This window comes from Lampris incognitus, chromosome 3 (assembly GCF_029633865.1).
Source record: "Lampris incognitus isolate fLamInc1 chromosome 3, fLamInc1.hap2, whole genome shotgun sequence".
Taxonomy (NCBI): Eukaryota; Metazoa; Chordata; class Actinopteri; order Lampriformes; family Lampridae; genus Lampris; species Lampris incognitus.
The window spans coordinates 950621-960972 of record NC_079213.1 but is presented as its reverse complement, the minus strand read 5'-3'; the positions used below and the strand labels follow the sequence as shown (position 1 = coordinate 960972).

The following is a 10352-nucleotide window of genomic DNA, read 5'->3' as shown; positions in this document are numbered from 1 at the left end:
GGAGGAGGAGGAGGAGGACGCCAAGCAGGGTCCAGACGCCACCGGGGCAGACCAGCACCAGAGAATTATAATGGACTTGTAAAATATGTGAAGACACTGAGAAGTAAGTCCTCTTACGCTGACGTTTTTTTCTCAAGTATTCAGAAGAAGCATCTCAACAGTTTGCTGTGAAGGTGTTATGTTATCACACTTTTCATACAATAACTTTTCATTGTTCTCGCGTGGTTTGGTAGAAGACAGAAACAATGACAATCTTAATCGGTTGCAAGATGCAAAAAAAACCCATGCATGTGTTTATACTCAGTTAAAGTGGAACATGAGAAGAGAAATGGGAAAATAAATGTGAAAAGTGATTCCAAGTTATGCTCAAAGGTTAGTGGTCAGTCATAAACACACAATAGCTTTTAGCTCTAAATAGCTTTTAGAAACATTTCCATACGTTGGCTGACAAAGGATTCGATTGTCGAGTCTTCTTTCTGGTGGAGTTGAAAGCGAGTTTGGTTTACTGGACTTATCGCCGCCGTGTGGACAAAATGAGTATTACATCATTGACATCTATATTTCGGAAGAACTTGAGAGGCAATTGACAATCACCCACAAATGCATCGTATGTCGTACGCAAAGGTTTTTTTCTGTCTCAAAATATCTTTACCCACTAAAAATTAATTTGTTATATATTCTTAATTATTAATCTGAATATAAAGTGTACCACGCTCCCAGGGTGTGGTTTTAAATATTACCAGTAGGCGGCGGAAGGTGCTCTTCGTAAAACACAGAAGAAGATGAGCAGTCCGGAATGCTCGATCAGATCTGAAGCTTAAAACTTAATTTAACATTTTAATAACGGCTGGGGACGTTTATAATGTTTTCTGTATTTTAAGAAAAACCAACAGTTCCACTTTTATTGTGGGTGGTTTTGTCTTGTCCGTCTGTCGAGAGAAGAGCGCGTGTGTGTCTGTATCTGGGCTCGATTATAGAAGCTGGCGGAGCGGGAACCGGAACCCGCCGCCGACGACGACGACGCTGCTGCGCCCAGCATGGACTGGTAACACTGGTTTATTCCTTCTCTCTGCTAACCCTCACCGACGACGACGCTGCGCCCAGCATGGACTGGTAACGCTGGTTTATTCCTTCTCTCTAGTGAACCGCCGCCGCCGACGCTGCGCTAATTACACAACATAGCGTGGTCACATACGACTGTAGTGTTGTCCTCATTACTAGCAAGCCGGGTTTCCTCCGTCCGCGTAAAGCGGCGGAACGGCGGTTCTGAACCGCGAACGTTGCCGTCACGTTTTCCACCGTTCTGAATAGTGAACCTCACCGGTTCTGAATACTGAACCTCACCGGTTCTGAATAGTGAACGTTACCAGTTCTGAATACTGAACCTCACCGGTTCTGAATAGTGAACGTTACCAGTTCTGAATAGTGAACCTCACCGGTTCTGAATAGTGAACGTTACCGGTTCTGAATACTGAACCTCACCGGTTCTGAATAGTGAACGTTACCGGTTCTGAATAGTGAACCTCACCGGTTCTGAATACTGAACCTAGCCGTTTCTGAATAGTGAACGTTACCGGTTCTGAATAGTGAACCTCACCGGTTCTGAATAGTGAACGTTACCGGTTCTGAATAGTGAACCTCACCGGTTCTGAATAGTGAGCGTCACCGTCACGTTTTCGACGGTCCTTGTTCTTTACCAAAGCGAACCGGCTGAACAAACTAAGCCGCTGCTAAAAGGTTTTCAGTTTGAGTTTGTGTGAAACTGGGACTTGTGGGAATGAGCTGCTAGTCTCTCTGCTGGAGACCTCACATCCCCTGTTGAATCCAGTTCCTTAACATTTAAACCGTTTCGGCACCTGACGCGCCCTGGTGGAAAGCGTTTGGCAGCTAGCTAAACATCATCACAGTGTTGTTAAGCTAGTACACATCCTGGAAAACCTGGAAATGTATCGACTAGTTTTCCAGTAATGCAAACCACTGGAAAATGATACAGTTGTTATCATATCTAAGAAATGTTGAGGTCATGGAACATTGTGGGTTTGGGTTAGGAAATCATACATGTATTCGCTGGGGTGATATTCAATTCAATGCAATGCAATGCAAACTTTATTGCAGACTCAGGGTCTGTTACAGACAAAGACAAATAGGTAAAAGACAAACCCCAGACAATACACAGAGTGAACACAATACAAACACAAATGGAACAAGTCAGTGTCTTATCAGAAGGCAGCTATACCAGTGGTCCCCCTGCCGGGATGGGTAGTGTGTGGCGCTGAATCTTATCTTAGTTAAACTCTTGATGATTACATTATCGGAGTCACTGAGCCGGCAAATAAATGTAGACAAGAGCTTTCTCAGAAGAGCCTTAAAGGCGTTCACTCCTGCAGCCACAGACATTTCACTTGCACTACACCGTCTAGGTCTCTTTAGTAGTATCCTCATAGTATCATTATAAGCTACTCGAAGCCTCTGTAACCTTGCTTTTTGTAGTGTGACCACAGGTATGCAGTATAAAGTGGTGGACAATATGTAGTGTGACCACAGGTGTGCAGGTGGGCATACCAGTAAGCCAGAATTCTCACAATGTATTTAGACACCCTTCTGACTCAGTTGAACAAACAACTTTTTGTGATTAACATGATCAAAAGCTTTAGAAGCATCAATAAAACACATAAGAACCGGTGAGTTTTGGCCTCTGTGTTTGTTTACAATTTCCTTTAAGGCATATATACATAAGTCAGTGCCATGTTTAGCTTTAAAACCAAACTGGTTATCTGTGGCGTTGGTAAATTCATGCACTCTATCCAGCAGGATTCTTTCTAGGACTTTTGACAGTATGCTGACTAGAGCCATAGGCCTGTAGTTCTCTAGGCTGCATACTTTACCAGCTTTGTCCTTAATGACTGACACTAACAGTACAGACAACACTGAGTCTGGTAACAAGCCATGGACCATAAAGCCAATAAAACAGATAGCAAGGAGAGCAGCTGCCCTCGGACTGGCATATTTAAGGTGTTCAGCAGTAATATGATCTAAGCCACTTGCCTTGTTAACAGATAGCTTGTGTATAGCTTGGTACACCTCATGTGACATGATCACCATTGAATCGTCACTCTCATATTGCCCACCTTATACAGATCAATGTGGACACAGTTGAATAAGGTACTATAATGCTGTCGCCATAACTCAGCAATACTATGTGTAAAGGAGATACCATCAACAGTGCATGGTAAAGATGATTTACAGTTGGTGAGAACTCTCATTTCTTTCCAAAAATTAGCAGGATCATTTCCTAGTAGCTTCTGGCTCATGGAATCTGCCCTCATGGCTTGCTCATTTTTACAGATGAAACGAATGAATGGTGTACTTGTATCTTGCATTAGTGGGCTTCTTGTGTTCAAGCTCGGGCCCTTGTCTGGGTTTGCCTGCCATAGCCCATGATTTAAAGGCTTCACAGGCTTCTTCATGATACCCAACTACATGCTTGTTCCAGCCAGGCCTGATGTTATGTGTCTTATTTTTATACTCATAGTAGGGCTTACTACCTTCATACAGAGCACTAACAATATCGTCATACATGCAGCAGAGATCTCTCCTATGCCTCATATTCTTACAATTAATGTTTCTGCACATACCTGCATCTCTAAGCAGACGTATATTACCGAACGTTTCATCTGTACGGGCATGATAAGCTAAGATGTCCTCCTTTGTAAGAGTTGACCAGTCCAACCTTTCTGCATTATCAATATCTCCATTACTATTATTTTAGTATAATTTTAAAATGAGATGTGATCTTGGTGTTGAAGTCTGGGTGGTAAGTTCAGTGACAGTCCATTGAGAGACTGTTGAGACTTCCATTGATAGTAAATACTGAATAATATAACCTGTTATCCACTAATACTACTACTGAATATTTTTATATGCTGAGGAATATGACCTGTCAGCAACGCCTAACATGTATCCATGAAGAGGTTGTGGAAAATGTCCTTGGAAAAGTTCTGGAAAATGATTTCTCAGTAACAGTGGGAATCCTTAGTAGAGTGTTGAACAAGGTTAAGTAGGTTAAGACTTTTGCTCTTAACCTGGAAAAAAAACAGTTTGTTTTTATTTAATAAGCCTCTGTTTTAGTTTTACTCAATGTGGTTGTGACTCCTCCCGTCCACTAGGAGTCAGGATGAGCTGCTGTCTCCGATTATTCGGGACACTGAGGTCACCAAGGCGGCTCGCAGGAGAAGCTCCAAGAAGGTGGCATGTATCCTTTCACTGCTCTCTCTCACTCTCTCTTTCTGTAGGCTTATTTTTTTTATCTGTACATTAGTGTGTGCTTGTGTGGGTGGTATAGAATTGAGGCTTTGTATTGGCAACAATTATGCAACATGATTTGTGTCACGATACAAATGTCAGGAGTCAGTATATTGTGATAAATTGCTACAACAAACATTGTAATGTATCACAATATTTTGTCAAAATTTTAGAAAAAATGTCAATGGAAACTTGATATGCACCCAATCAGAGTAATCAGCAAGTATAGCTAGCTGTAGTAAGACATGCTGCTGCAGCGTGGGCGTGTCCACACAAGCTGACTGACTGGTCAAGTATAGCTAGCTGTAGTAAGACATGCTGCTGCAGCGTGGGCGTGTCCACACAAGCTGACTGGTCAATCCGAACAAGTCGAAATGGAAATCTCATTGGGCAGATTTGTCACCGGAGACTAAGGGTTAAGGTGAGTAGTTAAAGTTCTGGATGGGGTGTAGGGTTGTGTATAAGCACGCTGGTGTTGGTCCCGAGTCGCTACCCACCTACTTATGTCCACACTTCCATTTGTGTCGACACGCCCATGCTCCACTACTATGTTTGTCTGCAGCATATATACACTACCGTTCAAAAGTTTGGGATCACCCAAACAATTTTGTGTTTTCCATGAAAAGTCACACTTATTCACCACCATATGTTGTGAAATGAATAGAAAATAGAGTCAAGACATTGACAAGGTTAGAAATAATGATTTGTATTTGAAATAAGATTTTTTTTACATCAAACTTTGCTTTTGTCAAAGAATCCTCCATTTGCAGCAATTACAGCATTGCAGACCTTTGGCATTCTAGCTGTTAATTTGTTGAGGTAATCTGGAGAAATTGCACCCCACGCTTCCAGAAGCAGCTCCCACAAGTTGGATTGGTTGGATGGGCACTTCTTTGAGCAGATTGAGTTTCTGGAGCATCACATTTGTGGGGTCAATTAAACGCTCAAAATGGCCAGAAAAAGAGAACTTTCATCTGAAACTCGACAGTCTATTCTTGTTCTTAGAAATGAAGGCTATTCCATGCGAGAAATTGCTAAGAAATTGAAGATTTCCTACACCGGTGTGTACTACTCCCTTCAGAGGACAGCACAAACAGGCTCTAACAGGTACTATTTAATGAAGATGCCAGTTGGGGACCTGTGAGGCGTCTGTTTCTCAAACTAGAGACTCTAATGTACTTATCTTCTTTCTCAGTTGTGCAACGCGGCCTCCCACTTCTTTTTCTACTCTGGTTAGAGCCTGTTTGTGCTGTCCTCTGAAGGGAGTAGTACACACCGGTGTAGGAAATCTTCAATTTCTTAGCAATTTCTCGCATGGAATAGCCTTCATTTCTAAGAACAAGAATAGACTGTCGAGTTTCAGATGAAAGTTCTCTTTTTCTGGCCATTTTGAGCGTTTAATTGACCCCACAAATGTGATGCTCCAGAAACTCAATCTGCTCAAAGAAGTGCCCATCCAACCAATCCAACTTGTGGGAGCTGCTTCTGGAAGCGTGGGGTGCAATTTCTCCAGATTACCTCAACAAATTAACAGCTAGAATGCCAAAGGTCTGCAATGCTGTAATTGCTGCAAATGGAGGATTCTTTGACGAAAGCAAAGTTTGATGTAAAAAAAATCTTATTTCAAATACAAATCATTATTTCTAACCTTGTCAATGTCTTGACTCTATTTTCTATTCATTTCACAACATATGGTGGTGAATAAGTGTGACTTTTCATGGAAAACACAAAATTGTTTGGGTGATCCCAAACTTTTGAACGGTAGTGTACATAGACGCCGCATTGACTGCTTCAGCCCATTGCTGTGATATGTCTACTACTACTACTTCTATTACTACTCTCGGCTGCTCCCATTAGGGGGCGCCACAGCGGATCATTGGTTTCCATCTCTTCCTGTCCTCTGCATCTTCCTCTGTCACACCAGCCACCTGCATGTCCTCCCTCACCACATCCATAAACCTCCTCTTTGGCCTTCCTCTTCTCCTCTTCCCTGGCAGCTCCATATTCAGCATCCTTCTCCCAATATACCCAGCATCTCTCTTCCACACATGTCCACACCATCTCAATCTTGTCTCTCTTGCTTTGTCTCCAAACCATTCAACCTGAGCTGTCCCTCTAATATATATATATATATATATATACATATATATATATACTGTCCTTCTTCGTCACTCCCAATGAAAATCTTACCATCTTCATCTCTGCCACCTCCAGCTCCTCCTCCTCTCTTTTCATCAGTGCCACTGTCTCCAAACCATATAACATAGCTGGTCTCACAGCCATTTTGTAAACCTTCCCTTTAACTCTTGCTGGTACCCTTCTGTCATAAATCACTCCTGACACTCTTCTCCACCCACTCTACCCTGCCTGCACTCTCTTCTTCACCTCTCTTCTGCACTCCCCGTTACTTTGGACAGTTGACCCCAAGTACTTAAACTCATGCCTTCATCACCTCTACTCCTTGCATACCGACCATTTCACTGTCCTCCCCGTCGTTCACGCATATGTATTCCATCTTGCTCCTACTGACTTTCATTCCTCTTCTCTCCAGTGAACACCTCCACCTCTCCAGGCTCTCTTTCACCTGCACCCTGTTCTCACTACAGATCACAATGTCATCCACGAACCACTGGCGTAACATATTTATTATGGGCCCTGGTGCAAGCAACCCTCGTAGACCCCCCCCCCCTCCGTCTCTCTCTCACTCGCTCACACACACACACACACACCACCACCACCATAGGTGGGTTTAGTAAGTAATTTTAGTAATTTATTTGTATAGCACCTTTCAGAGATATACAATCACAAAGTGCTTCACAGCATAAAATATAACAAATAAAATAGAAATATCAAAGTAACAGACAAAGTTTACACAGATGGGTTATTGTAAAGGTCAGTACGTCAAAGATTGGCTACACTTCAGAACCACGGAGAGCGGACACACCACGGACAGAGTTCGGAAACCTAAACAGACGGTCTCTAAACCACATCAGTCGACAAGGCAATGAAACAAGTCAACAAAGCCACTAGGCTGTAATATAGGTAATAGCCTTGCCATTCGACAGTAACAGGGGAGCACACATCACACTCACAACCTGCTAGATTGCATGGTTTGGCATGCACGCAGCACACAGTGCAGCTTTCCTTTTTTTCCTTGCTCTCCTTCCTCTTTTTACATCCACTGTTATGTGTGTAACTCGTGCTTGCTTGCTTGATTTTATTCTTCTAATGTTACTTAGGTAGGCTAGATAGGTAAATTATATTGCGTGCGCTAAACAAGCTATCGTCACATGCTCAAAACAGACACATAACATTGGACCAGGACAATGCATGCAGAAATATTGACGGGCCCCCCCTAGCGAAGGGCCCTGGTGCCACTGCACCGGCTGCACCACCTATATTTACGCCAGTGCCGCGAACATCGTAGTCCACGGAGACTCCTGCCTGATCTCGTCCACCAACCTGTCTATCACCATTGCAAACAAGAAAGGGCTCAGAGCCGATCCTTGATCTAATCCCACCTCCACCTTGAACCCATCTGTCATTTCGACCGCACACCTCACCACTGTCACACCTCCCTCATACATATCCTGCACCACTCCTACATACTTCTCTGCCACTCCCGACTTCCTCATACTGTGGTATGACAATGTTGCCGCCATATTGGACCAGGCAAGACTGGTCTGTAAACATTTGCAAGTAAACAGTGGCGCTGCAGTTTTTCTGGATAAAAAGCACTATAACTTTTACATTTCTCATCTGATTTCAATGAGTCATTTTTATATTCAAGGGTTTATGATCTGTGTGGTGTACAAAAAAAAGTTTTGTCTGCAGATAATCAGAATCTGGATAGTTAGGCTGTAATCGTGTCTGGACACTTAGGAGAGTAGTGTGTCTGTGTGTCTCAGTGTCAGCCTTACTTGAACTGAGTTACGTGGGCAGTGGAAAATAATTCATTCTCATAAGGAATTGTGAAAAGTCATGTTTGCATTTTCCTTATTTTCCTTGGTTAATCCTCCCTATATAATATAAATTAATGTACATGAGATGTGCAGTAAGTTTTTTTACATTGTGGAAATAGCTTCTGTCAATGTCCCCCACATGTGAGCTTTTCTTGTGCCCCAGATCAGAACACAGTTCACTGTAAATGTACAGAAATGTTAATAGTGCACCTTTAGCTACTTGTAACTGACCATCATTTAGCCTCTAATAACTGACGATCATTTAGCCACTAATAACTGACCATCATTTAGCTACTAGTAACTGACCATCATTTAACTACTAGTAATTGACCATCATTTAACTACTAATAACTGACCATCATTTAGCTACTAATAACTGACCATCATTTAGCTACTAATAACTGACCATCATTTAGCCACTAATAACTGACCATCATTTAGCTACTAGTGACTGACCATCATTTAACTACTAGTAATTGACCATCATTTAACTACTAATAACTGATCATCATTTAGCTACTAATAACTGACCATCATTTAGCTACTAGTAACTGACCATCATTTAGCTACTAATAACTGACCATCATTTAGCTACTAGTAACTGACTATCATTTAGCTACTAATAACTGACCATCATTTAGCTACTAGTAACTGACCATCATTTAGCTAATAACTGACCATCATTTAGCTACTAATAAATGACCATCATTTAGCTACTAGTAACTGACCATCATTTAGCTACTAGTAACTGACCATCATTTAGCTACTAGTAACTGACCATCATTTAGCTACTAGTAACTGACCATCATTTAGCTACTAGTAACTGACCATCATTTAGCTACTAATAACTGACCATCATTTAGCTACTAATAACTGACCATCATTTAGCTACTAATAACTGACCATCATTTAGCTACTAATAACTGACCATCATTTAGCTACTAGTAACTGACCATCATTGAGAAAGATGGAACAAAATCGGCAAATGCAAATGAAATGGTTAGACAGTGGCGGTCAGTGTGCCTTCTGTGTTTTCATAGTGGTGGAAGGACACAGACCTACTGCGAGGCAGACCGTTAAGAGATAACATGAGACAGAACTTTAGTGTCCCAGGGGGGATATTCAGGCGTTGCAGCAGTCTTACACATTTACATGATACGGAGAAACATATTGTACAGTTTAAGTAGTATGGAATATAAGTGTAGTACAGTACAAAGTGAGATGTAGTAGTAGTAGTAGTATAACTATACAGTATAGTACAGTGTATGGCATATTATTATTCTCTAAATTTATTTCTGATTTTTCCCTTTTTTCTCCCAATTTAGTGGCCAATCACTCCCTATTTTAGTTCAAACACCCACCCTCGTATGCGTTCGCCAACTGCATCTGTCCGGCCGGCAGTCTCGAAGGAGTCGCCTCATCACGGAGGTGGCGAGGCGACTCCAGGCCAAACCACTGCTTTTCCCCACACACACGAACACAAGCCGACTCTGCCCCCTCCCGAAGGTAGCGTTGTCAATTATTGCTGCTTCATCGAGTCCGTCCGTAGTCGGATCTGGGCATATTATTATTAATAGCCTATATTACACCTTCTTGCATTTATGAGTATATTATACTAGTAATATAATAATAGTAATACTAATGATAATAATAGATTAATAATAGTAAATGGTATTTGTAGTATAAATATTATATAGTTCTAATATACTAAAGGTAGTATAATATAGCAAATTAGGTAAAATAGTGAGTAGTGAATAGTATAATGTAATCGTGTAAATAATGCGGTAATATAATAGTATGAGTAGTATAATCACAACTCTTAATATAATAATAGCATAAGATGTGTATGTGCATATCTATCTATATATTTTTTTTTTTTTCTGTGATGGATTGGCAGCCTGTCCAGGGTGTCTCCCCGCCTGCCGCCCAATGACTGCTGGGGTAGGCTCCAGCATCCCCGCGACTGTGAGAGCAGGAGAGCAGGATAAGAGGTTTGGATAATGGATATATATATATATACTAAATATATACTAAACAACACAACAGACTGAGACTGCGACACTCAACGGCTGTTTGAGAGTTCATGAA

General features: G+C 41.7%; 1 protein-coding gene across 1 annotated transcript in view; it reads left to right on the top strand.

Annotated features, from left to right (window-relative positions):
- The first annotated feature begins 849 nt into the window (after positions 1–849).
- Positions 850–10352, top strand: part of nup107 (nucleoporin 107) — an 86922-nt gene continuing 77419 nt past the window's right edge. Inside the window, exons 1-2 of the mRNA XM_056276130.1 lie at positions 850–1113; positions 4167–4252. Of these exons, the coding sequence (XP_056132105.1) occupies positions 1106–1113; positions 4167–4252 (94 nt within the window). The 5' untranslated portion in view covers positions 850–1105. The remainder of the gene's footprint in view (positions 1114–4166; positions 4253–10352) is intronic.